Source organism: Callithrix jacchus, chromosome 13 (genome assembly GCF_049354715.1).
Source record: "Callithrix jacchus isolate 240 chromosome 13, calJac240_pri, whole genome shotgun sequence".
Classification (NCBI taxonomy): Eukaryota; Metazoa; Chordata; class Mammalia; order Primates; family Cebidae; genus Callithrix; species Callithrix jacchus.
In genome coordinates this window covers 59578599-59593343 of record NC_133514.1, presented here as the reverse complement: position 1 = coordinate 59593343, position 14745 = coordinate 59578599, and the positions used below count along the sequence as shown (strand labels likewise).

At 43.0% G+C, this 14745-nt stretch overlaps 2 protein-coding genes across 36 annotated transcripts in view; one reads left to right on the top strand and one right to left on the bottom strand.

Moving 5' to 3' along the window:
- The window catches only part of DLGAP1 (DLG associated protein 1), a 1035773-nt gene that overhangs the window by 440348 nt on the left and 580680 nt on the right, over positions 1-14745 (bottom strand). The gene's annotated exons all lie outside the window — the stretch shown is intronic.
- Positions 871-14745, top strand: part of LOC103787574 (UPF0764 protein C16orf89-like) — a 102522-nt gene continuing 88647 nt past the window's right edge. For all 23 annotated transcript variants that reach the window (XR_013525749.1, XR_013525755.1, XR_013525754.1 and 20 more), the window contains exon 1: positions 871-1181. Coding sequence is in view for 8 of the 23 variants with exons in the window: in XM_054243578.2 (XP_054099553.1) it covers positions 1107-1181 (75 nt within the window). In the remaining 15 variants the exon portion in view is untranslated. The remainder of the gene's footprint in view (positions 1182-14745) is intronic.

The window sequence follows — 14745 nt, the reverse complement described above, 5'->3', positions numbered from 1 at the left end:
ACACCAGGTATTATCTTAAACAGAACAAAAAGCAAACTTTGCCAATTCAAGGTGTGGGGAAATGGCGTTTTATTATTTTAATGGATACTTATTTTATTTCTAATGAGGATAATATTTTATGTGGTGTGTGGGCCATATGAAGTTCTTTTGTGAACTGTCTGTCTGCTGTGAATATTTTTTTCTATTTTTCTATTGACTTATATAAAACTCTATTTTCACGAAAACAACCAGAAGTACAACTTGCTGAGTAGTTGCCATGGGTGTGGTGCTGTGCTAAGCTCACTGCTATCTTCTTCATGGCAAATATTTCCCCAGGTGGTTTGTGTTTTAAAATACTCTCTTGTGAAATCATCACTCCTATTTCTTGAGGGAGTTTTTGGAGCAGTCTGTTTTAGAAGTCTGCATTAGTTCATTTTTAGCATTTAACATCTTGAGTGGGGGCCTGTGTAGGCTGCCCCTGAGATTGTGCAGCTCTGAGCGTGTCCTGCAATAGGAAGGGTGCCGGGTCCCAGCCTGAGAGTGCATGTTCTCAGTCGCTACCCTGGACGCCACGGCCTGTGACTGTGCTGGGGACCTTAGAATTAGGTTCTAGGTGCTCCGTGGGCAACGCTCTGTGTCTTTTCTTCCACAGATGCCAAAGGGACAGAAGTTTGAGGGCCGGCATGCTGAGGGACACTGGTGCCACTTTCCAGTGACACTAAAATATGGGATCACAATGGTCCAGAGAGCTCTTGGACACTTACCTAAGCGTCTCTTGAAAACTGCATAGGATTACGATTGAGAAAAAACAGCAACAACCCACTGGCCCTCAAAATATCGTGAGGCAGAGACATTTCTCTTGTGGTTTTGGAAAACGTCTACCTCGTTGCCATGGTTACACAAAAGCTGGTTTAAAATGGCTCCTATGTTGGCATCTGGGCCAGGGCCTAACCATCCGTCTCCACCATTTTCTCTACTGCCTACCTTTTCCTCTCCTCCAAGAAGACCGTAGGCACCCGGCATGGCTTCTGGGTGTAGTCACTGTGCCAAGCTTAAGGCTGGGCCAGTCCCACGAACTGCTCCTGCCTCCACTGGCTCACTCTACCGAGTCTGGACTTGCCACATATATGCTGCTGCCTGGGCTCCCTTCAGCTTCTCGCCGGCTTCTCACTGGCTGTCATTGCCTTTCCTTGCTTGGAGAGGTAAGACTTGAGCTTTGGCTTGGGAATTGGGGTTGAAATAGGCAAAAGCAGTCTTTCTGTCTGCTTTGGCTCTGGCCCATTAAGGCTGGTGGAAGCTGGGGAAGGAGCTCTTCGCTCAGTTCTGCCCTGTTCACTTGGTCTGTGCCCAGGGACCAGGAGTCACCTGCTTCTGGGTACGGGCCTTCCTCAGGGACTGCAGCAGAAGGGCAGAGGGTGGAAAATGGTCAGGTGTGGTTTTCAAATCTGGAAATGCTTTGGCATGGATTAGAACGTTTGTTAAATCTAGATTCCTGGGCCCTGAATTCCCTTTGTCTCAATAGGATAAGGTAGGACCTGAGAGTTTATGTTTGTAATTAATTAATTGACTAATTATGCACAAGGTAATTCAAATACAGCTTGTCTGGCCTTTGGAAAGCAGTGATTTTGGAGCAGAAATAGAGTGGTCACTTGTCCTGGCGAAAGCATCTAAGGACACATGGCTTTCAATATCCTCCTTCTCATAAACCCGAACAACAGTTTGGTGCCACCTTTGCACAGAGAATTTTTTTAAATGTAAGGTAATTGTAGTAATGATTAATACCAGTTAAAGAGGATTGCTTTTTGCAAATGTGGCCTATAAATACAGGATCCAGTAAGGCATCTGGGAGTTCACATTTGGCTTCAACACCACCTTGGCCTCGATGGTGACTCATCTCCTCATCCAAAAATTGCAAGGTGGATGAATCTACAGTGCTCTAGCTTTCACATCCTCCGCTATGCACCCCCAGTTCTCATTCTCTTGTTCCTGCTTTCTTACCTGCTCATTTCCCATAATGAGGGCTGCTGTGGCAGACACCAGACACCGACAGGCCTGGTCCCAAAAGTAGAAAGGTTGTGTAAGAGTGTCCAAAATATACTTAAACATCCTAATAAGGCTGCTTCTCAAGTCGCCCACATAGTTGAATCTAAAGTATGTCAATGTCCATTTGGGAAGGGCCCTTTAAAAGCCACTGGGCAGATGAAGGTTGTCCTGGAAGCTTGAGGTTGGTAGGTGAGTGCATACATATAGCCCAGACCAAAAAATTCATGACATCCCCCCTCCCACAGACTGCAGGAGTCAAAAAGTTCCCTTGAGCAATTTTTACCTCTAGACATCCAGCCAATGTCAACAAAAAGTGCCTCATGTGCATCTTCTGAAGCTCAGTGGCAGATGGGAACAACCCCCACAAGGTTTGTGCCAGAATGAAGCTGTGATATCAGCCTCTAAGATGGAACACTGCAGAAATACCCTTGGGGGGGAGCCCAGGCCCTGCCACCAGCAGAAGCCTCCTGTGCTTCCCACATGGCCAAAGGGGGTGTGGCTGACGATGGGGAAAAAGTATAAAATGTGACAAGGGCAGCAGGGACAGGGCTACATTTAGAGGGGCCTGGCCTGGTCTCCATCTATCTCATAGATAAAAATCATAACAGGACCAGTGTTAAAAAATCACTTTCCCAGTTCTAAATACTCATTTGATATCCATTTGACCACTTGATGCTAGGCACTAACTGGACAGAAACAAAACACTTAAATCGATTGGTGCACATATCATTAGAAAAAAAATTCAAGAAAGAAAAAGAATCAGATTCAGCTTAGGAAATGTGTTCCTGGGATGCAGCGTGGAAGCCAGGTAGAAAAAGCTGGGCCACGGTCTGATCTCTATTGAGGGACAAGCCAAAGGATAGACTGGGGACTGGGTCAGGGGAGGTGACAGAAGTTAGGGGTTCAGCTTGACATCCAAACGAGTTCCACAACTTAGAGCAACATGATGCATTGCACTTGGGAATTCACGCATTTATGCAACTAATATTCTATGGACTTAGGTCTTCTAACCTCTGAGGCTGTGCTCTTCCCCAGTCACCATCTTGGCCTTGTTACTAGGAGCTAAAGACAAAATAAGAGGGGAATTCAGATGGCTTCTGCCTCTCTGTAACTTATAATGCTGTGGGAAAATGGATATGAATAAAATAATAATGCATGTAGTGGACTCAGAATTGATTGTCTTGATTGCAGAAATGGAATGTTCTCTGTTTTCCCATATGTGAGCTCCATTTGTTCTCAAGACCCCATTTCTGCTAAGGCGTTCAAGAGGCCTTTTTCATAACCTCTTTGGTAATTTCACAGCCAATTTAGAAATCAAGTTTGATGGATTCAAAGCTTATTGATGAATGAAAGGACTTTCCTCTCTTATCAGGAGTTTTCCCTCCATTCTTCCTCTCTAGGTTTGCATCTAGGAGCAGAAAAATAACACAGCAGCTTTCTGGCTATTGTTCCTTTCCTGAAAGTCTAGCCCTCCTGGTGATTGGCCACTGGCCTTAACTACCTTTGCATCCAGTCCCATCTGGGTGAGAAAATAAAGACATAGTGTGAATGCTTCCCTTCTCATAGTCCTTAAGATTTTGTATCTGCCTGCCTTTCAGACAGAATGGAGGGATAGAGGAAGAGGTTGGCTAAAAGGAGAGAACCTGATACAGTGTTTTCCAGTGGCCACAAAAATATTGGTAGATTTGTCACAATGATAGTATTTAAACATATCCTATCTTTCTCCATAGTATCCCCAAACAATCTACTATAGGCATACTGTCAAAGGGCATCAATGAGTCGCTGAGTCTGGGGTCACTCGAGGTCATTAGAGGCCATTAAGCACTAAAGGATGGATTTGAGCCTCTCTTGCACTCAGCAGGCAGCAGCGAGGGCAGTCTCTCTGGGGAGATCTTCTAGGTAAGAGTCATTGTATTTAGTGAATTTGCCTAATCACAGAAAATGGAACAGCATTTACTAAAAAGAGGTAGTGACAAAGTACAGGCTTTCCATTAAGGGCTTCTTCATTTATTTTAATTAGTGACCACAGCCATGACACTGTAAAAGTAGATTGCAGTGTGAATTTCCCTAAAGGTTCTGGTTCTGAAAAGAATACTTTCAAGGTCTATATATGTTAGACAAGCCAGGCAGCTCCTTGGAAAGGAGAGACTCTCCAGAGGAGACTTGCAAAGATGAGTTATTTCAAACTTGTAATCACTGACCAATTCATTCCTGCACTCACTCAATAAACGTTTAAATATCTAGGGGCATCTGCTTTATGTTGGTGTAGATGGATTGATTGAGAGATGAATGGAGAGACAGAGGGAGGGAGGGAGGGAGGGAGAGAAGAGAGGCAGACACAGAGAAAGAATAATAAGCATCATAGGGAAGGGGTAGTCTATGACTTCAAAACACTTACAGACCTTTTGGTGACATGAGAGTATATATATGCACAGAGTAAAACAGTATTTTCAAAATTAAGAGTAATGTCACTCAGCAGTACAAAGATCTCAGACGCTGTCTATGTCAAGATTTAGAGCCAAACAGAGCCCAAGGGAATGGACATGACTGATGAAAGAAGGCACACCCAGGGCAGGACCAGGGTATGCAGCGAAGGGGAGATAAAATGTGTATAGACACAAAGAGAAAAACTATTCATGGAGCAGTGACTACACAAGTCTGGCTGGAATGAGAGGGGTCTTTTCAAAAGAAGCATGAGGCAGTGTGACAAAGGATCAAAAGCACAGGTTTTATCATGAAGCAGTTCTGAATTCAAACCCCTGTTCCATTTCTGAGTGCTGTGTAGCCTGGAGCAGTGACTTCACCTTGCTGTGCCTCAGATTTTTAAAATCTTTGAAACTGGAACAAAACCTTGTGTCTAATACAGTTTCTGTAATGATGGTAAAAAATAATACATACAGGCCTGACATAAGCAAATGCTATTTCCCTTACTTTTTGTACAAAGTGCTATATAACACACAAAACACTTTCATAGATACTAGCCATTTGACCCTCACCATAACCTTGTGAGATAGAAAGGGCAGGTATAAATATCCTCATTTTATGGGTGCTTGGAGTTTTTTACTATACATCCAGAAAAAGAAATAAATGGAAAAACATTCTATGATTAGCTCAACCAAAGACTTGAGGATTAATTCAGTGTTGGGATTTAATTTGATAGGTAATAGGATACCATTGAATAGTCTACCCCAGAAAAATGAAGGGCTAACAGTATTTTAAGAAGGTTAATCTGGCAGTGGTAGGCAAATTGGATGGTAAAGGAGTTATTCAAGTATGCCTCCAAGGCAAGTGTTTTGGGTATTGCAGCTAATAGAAGTATCAGGTTATATGCTTCACGATGGGCTGCTGATGCAGTTTGACATCATTTCCTCATCACCAAGAAGATATAGGCAGTGGTCCATCTGCCTTTCTTGTTTCTCTCTTCCTTCCTTGCAAAGTGGTGATAATGATAATGACAGTAATACAAATGAAATAATAGCTATGGGGTCTGAGTATCAACAATGTAGTGGAACTGTGTTTATACAGTAAAACCTAATATTCACAATGTTGATGATGGGGACTGTCACTATCAGAGAGGTTGATAACTGGCCTAGGGTAACAGAGCTAGTGCTGAGAATACAGGTTTGAACCCAGCTTTCATTCTAAAATCTCAGTACTCTACCATTTTCCCTTCAGAATTTGGAAGACTGTCTTTCATCACAGCAAAGGAAATATTTTATTTATACAAATTTTGCACAAGAGTCAAACCCCCAATGTTGGCTTAACAACTTGATTGATGGCACCAAGGAAAGACTTAACCAGCCCACAATACAGAGTACTCTCTTGAGGGGCATTTCAGCCTCTGCTAGGGGTCAGATCACCATCTTACAGAGTCTTAACCTATGACAGGGGTACAGCCTGAACCCCCTGGAGACTCATCTGCCAAGTCAGCCTCCTACTACTCTTTCTTGAAGGTCCAAGTCTGCGCAGACAATAGAGTATTCCTAAGACACAGCGTCATACTGATGTGAATCTGCTGAAAGCCATTTGTTTTCCCTGGATCAAGAGCGAGCTCTGAAGCCCAGTGATGAAGGCCTTCATCACCTGGCCTGGGCCTCTCTAGGCTCCACTCCTTGCTCTAAAATTTGCCCCCAAGCAACACATAAAATTCTTGTTTTCCCCACAGACCATGACATTTCCAGTTGGTGCTGAGCCTTTTCCTTTCCTGTACCTTTACATTTGAATTTCCTCAAATCTTCCTAATAGTCCAGCATTCGAAAAGGATGGCTTCCCCCTTGTTCCAGAATAGGTGCTTCCTCCTCCAAGTGCCTCCATAATTCTACATGTATTTGGCCATTATTTCCCAACGTCACGGTATTAAAGTCTTCTGGGTATATCCCTGTCTATTAGATTGTGAATGCCTTTAGGTAAAGTTCTGGTGTTTGATTCATCACCTTTGCATAATTTTTGGCCGGTAGTAAAGGTTTGAATATGATGTTTGAATAAATGAGTGAGTGAATGAATGAATGAAAGGGTCTCAGAAAGGATTCTAGAAAGATTCCTCTAGTATTCTAATATCCACAAAAATGATTCACAATTCGGAGGCAATATATGGGGTAATGTGGCACCTGTTAGCTTACCCAAGAACAAAGAAGCAGGAATGATGAATCATCACCGAGAAGCTCTAATCAGGAGGTTGAAATCCAATGAAGGTGGGTGGAAGAAGGGACACACACCCATTTTGTGTGGGCATTGGAAACCAATGAACTCTGACATGTAGGCTATGCTCCTTGTCTCTTATTTAAAACCAGTTTGCAGAGAACTCATAGGGGAGCACATGGAAAATGTAATCCAGGGAAAGAATGAACTCTAAATGGAGGCTGAAACCCTGGGCATTTGGAAGAGGCCGGCTTCCGAAATCAAGTGTGCAGGAAGAGAAGAAATAGATGGCATGACTTGATAGGTGCTTTCAAGACACTCTGTTGCATTTATTGCAATTCCTGCTTACATAACATGATGACAACTGTGTATTAGTCTGTTCTCATGCTGCTAGTAAACACACACGTGAGACTGGGAAATTTATCAAGGTTCCACATGGGTGGGGAGGCCTCACAATCATGGCAGAAAGCAAATGAGGAGCAAAGTTATGTCTTACAAGGCAGTAGGCAAGAGAGAGCCTGTGCAGGGGAACTCCCGTTTATAAAACCATCAGATCTTGTGAGACTTATTCACAACACACAAGAACAGTATGGGGGAACCTACCCCTGTGATTCAATTATCTTCACCTGGCCCCACCCTTGATACAGGGGAATTATAACAATTCAAGGTGACTTTTGGGTGGGGATACAGCCAAACCATATCAAGCCAGCACACTTACAATTCAGCTACCCAACATGTTCAGCTCTCTGAGTTGCAGTGCTAAATCAGAAGTAATTGAATTCAGCAATGATAAATCAGATATGAACAAAGTAGCTGGGTTTATCACAACATTTATGTAATAAAGCTTACGCTATTTCCTCATAGGAGGTCCCATCAGACATACACTCAGAGCCAATTTATCTTTATTTAACAAGTGATTTTAGAAGTGGGTGGGCATATATTATAGTGATTAAGAGTGAGGGCTTTGGAGCAGACTGCATTCATTCTAACCTGGTCCTGAGGTTTGAGAAGTGAGTCACCGTGAGCAAGCTCCTTAGACCCCCTGCCCCCCAGTTTCCTCAGCTGTACAGTGGAAAGATCAATAGGCCATACTTACAGGGCTGTTGTGAGGATAAAAGTACTCAACAGATATTAGTTATTACGAAATGTGGTTATCGAGTATCTAATCTCACAGTGAATTAGAAACAGTGAAGAAAACGGTGTTAAGTCAAGTGTGCTAAAAACTAAGGCAACCGAAGTTTTGGCAGCACACGGGCACTAGAAGCCAAAACATACACATTAAAAAAGGACAATAGTGTGGGGCTATTGGACCAATCATTGGAAAATATTAAAAACTCCCTGTCTTTTTGAAGCTTTCATTTGACTAGGGAGCTGAACATGAAACAGATGAATGCATGGGGGCGGGGTGTAGCTCAGCAGCAGAGATTTGACTGCAGATGAACACATAATATCAGACATGACAGGAGGCATAGGGAGAATAAAGGAGGGCCTGGGGAGAGGAAGCATACAGAGATGAGAAAGAGCTTCTCTGAGGAGGACATCCAGGCTGAGACTTACATGGTACGAGAGTGCAACACATGTAGAAATCTGGGAAATGGTATTCTTGGCAGAGGGAAGTACAGGTGCAAGGCTGCGAGCCTCTGTTGTACTTGAGGGGTTTTTGGATCATTAGAATGCTACTTCCATGAGGGAGTCTTGTTTGTTTCATTCACTGCTGTGCCCTAGGCGCCCAGGAGAATGTCAGACAGATGGCATTTGCTCAATTAATATTCCTGAATGAATGAATGTAAGGAGACAGGAGTAGCTGGAGCACTGGAAGCAAGGAGAAGCATGGTACTAGAGGAGGTCCACAAGACAGAAGGGTGCAGACCACGTGGGGCTCATGGACCATGGTGTGGACTTCAGAGATGCTCTAAGATAATGGGAAGTGACTGGAGGCATGCTGGCTGCTGGGTGGGAATACACAGTAGTGGACAAGACTGGAAACAAAGCAAGCAGGTGGCAGGATAATCTAGGCTGAAGGTGATTAGGCTTGAACTAGAAAAGGGACGGTGAAGGTGATGAGAAATGCCTGGTTTTAGGTATACACTATGTTCATCACTGCATAACTTGATAGAGTTTAAAATTGGAGGAGGACTAGTTTACCAACAATACGGGAGGAGACAGGGAAGAGGTGGCAGAAGTGTATTAATAAAAATTATTCAGCAATGAACCTGATATGCAAATAGAGACAGGGACATATATTTAAAATGTGGGCCAGTGGCTCATGTGGGTGGTGGCTCATGCCTGTAATCCCAGAACTTTGGGAGGCCAAGGTGGGCAGATCACTTGAGGTAAAGAGTTCAAAACCAACCAGGGTGACCCAATGAGACTCTGTCTCAAAAGAAAGGAAAAAAAAAGTGGCATGGAGTATAAATTTTAGAAAAAGAAAGACCTATGGCACCACTCCATTTACATAACTTTGGAAATGACCATTAAACCTCATCTATCTTATAGGGATACATCTCTACATATTTACATATGTAAAGACGAACTTTATGCTCTTTTGAGTTGATTTTTAGTGGAGGCTGGGAGTGGAGGGGTAGTGAAAAGAGGAATTTAGGGAGAAATTGAGATAAAAAGAACAATAAAAATATGGTGGTAATGCACTTAAATCTTGGCTCCTGGGGCTCAAACACAAGGAAAACAACCCTCTTGACCCTCGACCATTAATGACCAATTTCTCTATGATGACTTATAATTCCTAAAATCATTTTACTTTTGTGGTATATGTGGTCCCTAGCCTCCCAGATGGTCCCCAATGATCACTGCCTCCTCATATTCATGCTCCTGTTTAGTCCTTTCTCATGCTGAATAGGGCTGACCTGAAAATCAATGGGATATTACAGCAATGACAATGTGTGACTGCCAAGGCTAGTTCGTAAGAGATATTTTGGCTTATTCCTTGTTCTCTTGGATCAGTTGCTCTGAAGGAAGCCAGCAGCCATGTTGTGAGGAAACTCAAGCAGCTCTGTGAAGATGTCTGCATGGTGAGGAACTAAGGCCTTCTGCCAACAGCTACCATGCACCTGCCAGCCATATGAGTGCACCATCTTGGAATCAAATGCTCTAGCCTCAGTCAGGCTTACAGATGACTTATGCGCCTGCCCACATCTTTTTTTTTTTTTGAGACGGAGTTTCGCTCTTGTTACCCAGGCTGGAGTGCAATGGCGTGATCTCGGCTCACCGCAACCTCTGCCTCCTGGGTTCAGGCAATTCTCCTGCCTCAGCCTCCTGAGTAGCTGGGATTACAGGCACACGCCACCGTGCCCAGCTAATTTTTTTGTATTTTTAGTAGAGACGGGGTTTCACCATGTTGACCAGGATGGTCTCGATCTCTTGACCTCGTGATCCACCCGCCTCGGCCTCCCAAAGTGCTGGGATTACAGGCGTGAGCCACCGCGCCTGGCCTTGCCCACATCTTTACTATAACCTCATGAGAGACTCTGAGCTGGAGCACCCAAATAAACTACTCCATAAATTCCTGAGTCACAGAATCTCTGTGGGGTAATAAGTGATTATTACTGTTTTAAGTTGTCAGTGTCGAGGTAATTTGTTACGCAATAATAGATTAAATGGACCCCATTTAAGTCAGTGTACTCTTTCCTTCAGAACTGCCTCACTAAGAGTTGCTGAGAAGTAAAAGGACTGTCTGGCTTGGGACTGATTCATTGCTTCTCATTATCTCCTCCTTTCCTCCTATTGGGAAAGGTGCTAAAAGCGATAATTTAAATCAAAATAAGTAATTACCTAGTTCAGGAAAAATCAAGTCCTGTAAAACTGGACCATATAAAATCAAGTGTTGGCACTGCAGATAACTGTAGAAACATCTTTAAACAGACAAATGAGTCCTAGGATTACACAGTGGTTTTCATTAATGCTTCCTTTTCTATATCATGTAGACTTCTGAAAAATCATTGCCTTGCTTTGAAACCTTTTCTCTTTGCTCTCTTTACCACCTTTTAAGACAGATCTATAATAGTACCCATCACAAACTGATGAGTTTAAACAAGTGAAAGAATTTTGCATTTCCTGATTTTTAGTAGGACTTAAAACTTTCCTGCAGTGACAGAGAGAGAGCATGTGCTGAGGGATTGACATATGAAAGATCCTCTTGGTCTTTTAAGGAGCTCGGTGGGAGAAGTGAACACCTTAGTCCATCACAGTAAAGAGAGCCACGAGATATAAAGTGGGAATGGTGTTTTCCTCCCTTTTTGGAAATGATGGCTACTAGTTTGCCATACTACTTTAAATATACAGTAAAGAAAAAACTGTCATGGTTAAATTCTAGTAAATCAGAAGACCAAGAATACGAATAGAACTTCTAACTGGACGTACAAACACTTACACTGGACTGAATTCAGAATTTGCCAGTGATCTCTGCCTCGTCAATGGTTTGCAGGTGTCAGACAGGGGACATCGCAGTAGGGTTCAGGGCTCATGATGGAATTGGAGCCCACTGCGACAAGGAATGCCCTGGCTGCAGCTCAGGCTGTAGGATGTGCGACCCCTCCCAGTAGCCAAGGGGCCTGAACCGAGATGTTCATAAGAGTGTTGGAAACAGGAACCAAGGTTGAGCAAAGGTAGAAGGAGTCATAACAAATGGCTAATAAATGTTAATAGAATAGGCCAGAGGAACATCGGTTAAGCAGAGGTTGATTACCAGAATCTGTAGAATTCCAGAAAGGACAAAGAGGAAAACTGTAAAATCAGAAGCCTGTGGGACCCTTGGGATTCAAAGAGAGAAATATCTCCTTTATCAAAGATAACAGTCATTCCCTCAAATTAATAATAACAGAACTTAATTTTTTTTCCACATAAAAATGTTTTTTTTTTTTTTTTCTGGAAAAGACACATACCATTATATTGTAATTTTACGTCCTTACTTTTGAGACAGTGTATTTCCTTGTCACCCAGGGTGGAGTGCAGTGGCAAGATCATAGTTCACTGCACCCTCCACCTCCCAGGCTCACGTGGTCCTCCCAACTCAGCCTCCCAAGTAGCTGGGACTACAGGCTCATGCTAGCACACCTGTCTAATTTTTTGTAAAGATTGGGTCTCACTATGTTGCCTAGGCTGGTCTTGAACACCTGGGCTCAAGCAGATCCTCCCACCTCAGCCTCCCAAAGAATTATAGGTCTTGAATCATCTAGGGGAAAATTTGAGATGATGAAGATTAGCCAAAGACAATCACTAGGTCTTTCTTAAGAGAGAGAAAACATGTATAGTGAAGATCATGGGTTTTGGATTCAGATAGTGATCCTGTTTTGTTCCAACTTTGTGACCTGAAGTGAGCTAATGAGCCTCATTTTCTAGAAGTTAGTATTTATTAAGAGCCTTCACTGTAAGCCAAGCACTGTGCCCAGGGATTTACATGCATGTTTCCATTACGTTCCCACAATAGCCCTTTGAGTGTTGCTATCTTCCAATATATGAAAGAGGAAACTGAGGCTGAAAGAGAGGTTCAATCATCTGTCCAAGGTCTTGGAACTAACAGTGCCGGTGTCTGAAGGCAGGTGTCTGACTGCAGAGCCGGAGCTTTCCATCTCTGTATTAGAGGACCTCTGACCTTGGAGAGGAAAGCTTCAGAATACATATTCCAGGTCCTGAAGACAGAGGACATTATCTTGGGAAATTATATTCAGACTAGCAAGTAAGTTCTAGGGAGGATCAACAAATCGATGACATCTGAATTTGTGCCAACCAAAGTTGTCTTAGGAAAGGCTGCAGTATCTTGGTCTCACATTCATCCAAACGGAATGGAAAGAACTGAACAGGATAAAGTGCATCTGCCCCTTCATGGTGATCCAAGCCCATCTGTAGCTGGAGTTAAGACCAGAAACCTTTAATCTGTTCTGGGGCTTTTGCTTTCCCGGAGGGCAGGAATTCATTTTGAACAGAACCTAACACTGAATGTTTCTTGAATTGAAAATTTTTTCAAAAATTATTTGTTTTGTTCAAACTATGAAGATGCATGCTTTTCCTACTACGATATACCCTCTAGGGTTTAGGTGCGGGGGGAATGGTTTTAGCAGAATTTGGGAGCTGGGCTATTAGGTGGGGTGAATTCAGCCTGAGGACAAGAATCAGAACAGCAACATTTTCAGTTTTTTTTCTACCTAAGCAATTTCTTGATGCAGCTATTAAAAATAAATAGATGGTTTTCTCTTCAGCTTTCTTTGCTGTTCACTTTCAAAGAAAATTGGTTCCCATTTTCTCTGTGCTCTCCAGTCAGTTTTCTATTTCACGTCTCTTCCCTGGTGATTTCGTTCCCTGGCATCAATGTTCTATCTTCAACTTCACCTGCTCTTATTGTCTTCCCTTTCTGAATCTGCATGCCTCTGTCATCTTCCCTGGATCAAGGAGGTTAAGTTGACAAATACCTATTTTTGAAAGTAGGAAGGGAAAAAGGAACAACAAACTTCACTTGGATGTTTGGAAGTTTGCTTTCATAGATCGCCAGGCTTTGCTGACTTATTTATAAAAGAATATTTTGATTTTGGCGTCATCAAAGAGCTTATACATGTCAAGGTTTTGAAGGTGATAAACTGCAAAGATGAAGGATTATCTACTGTGAAAGAGAGTTTTTTTTTTGGTTGTCTGGCATGAGGAAAAGAACATCACTGCTAGGAAATGGTCTGGGCCAAACACCAGATTACTCCTTTTGTGAATTTGCAAATCAGTAGAACAGGTCAGCCATTGGAAAGGGGAGATAACTCAGAGACTGCAAACCATACCTGAGAAAAACTGGCATGAGAAAGAAACCCAAATTAAAATAACATAGCCTATAATTAGTTTTTTCTTTCTAAATGAGACCATCTCTTTGCTAACATCAGAAAGCAATTAAAGTGATATAGTACAATCTCCTCAAATTTATATAGGAATCTCATCTCTTCACAGGATTACAGTTCGTGGGTTGACGTCCCATGTTCCAATGAGAGCAGGTATGTAAACCTCTGGGCACAGTGCCCAGCATATACTGAAGGCTCTCAATAAACACTAACTTCTTGAAAATGAGGCTCACTAGCTTGCTTGGGTTTGTGTTCTTTTCAAATTCATAAGTTGAATTCCTAACCTCCAGAGTCTCAGAATATGACTGTACTGTATTTGGAGATAGGGCATTTAAAGAGGTAACTAGGTTCAAATGAAGTCCTATGGGTGGGCACTATTCCAATATGACTGGCTTCCTTAGAAGAAGGGATTAGGACACAGACACACAGGGAGGCCTATGTGAGGGCACAGGGAAAGACAGCCACCTGCAAGTCAAGAAGAGAAGCCTCAGAACAAACCAACCCTGCGAACGCCTTGACCTTGGACTTGCAGCCTTCCAAACATAAGGAAATAAATTTATCTTGTTTAAGACACTCAGTACGTGGTACTTTGTAATGGCAGCCCTAAGAAATGATTCTAGTTGCTCATGCACATTTCATCACTTCTGTACCCATTAGGGTGTGTGTGTGTCTGTGTGTGTAGTGACAAGATGAAATTGAAGAAATATCTTTACCTTTCCAGCTCAGTACTCCTCAAAATGAAAGTACAAAAACAGTGCAAGGTGATTGTGGATACTCTGAAACAAACAACTGGGATTCCACAGATTATTTCTAACACTGACTCAGCTGCCCCAGGCAACTTCCTGCTGAGAGTGTGAGCTGGGGCTGAGGCCCCATAAAACTGACAGATATCACTGATAGGAACCATGCTTATCCTTGGGTAAGAATTACTGCTGTAATCAGCATTGTTACTGCTGAAAGTATATTTATTTCCTTTTAGAATGTTGTGAGGCCTGGCACAGTGGCTCACACCTGTAATCCCAGCACTTTGGGAGGCCGAGGTGGGCAGATCACGAGGCCAAGAGATCGAGATCATCCTGGCCAACATGGTGAAACCCTGTCTCTACTAAAAAATACAAGAATTAGCCGGGCGTGGTGGTGCGCACCTGTTGTCCCAGCTACTTGGGAGGCTGAGGCAGGAGAATTGCTTGAACCCAGGAGGTGGAGATTGCAGTGAGCCGAGATTGCACCACTGCACTCCCGCCTGGCGCTTGGT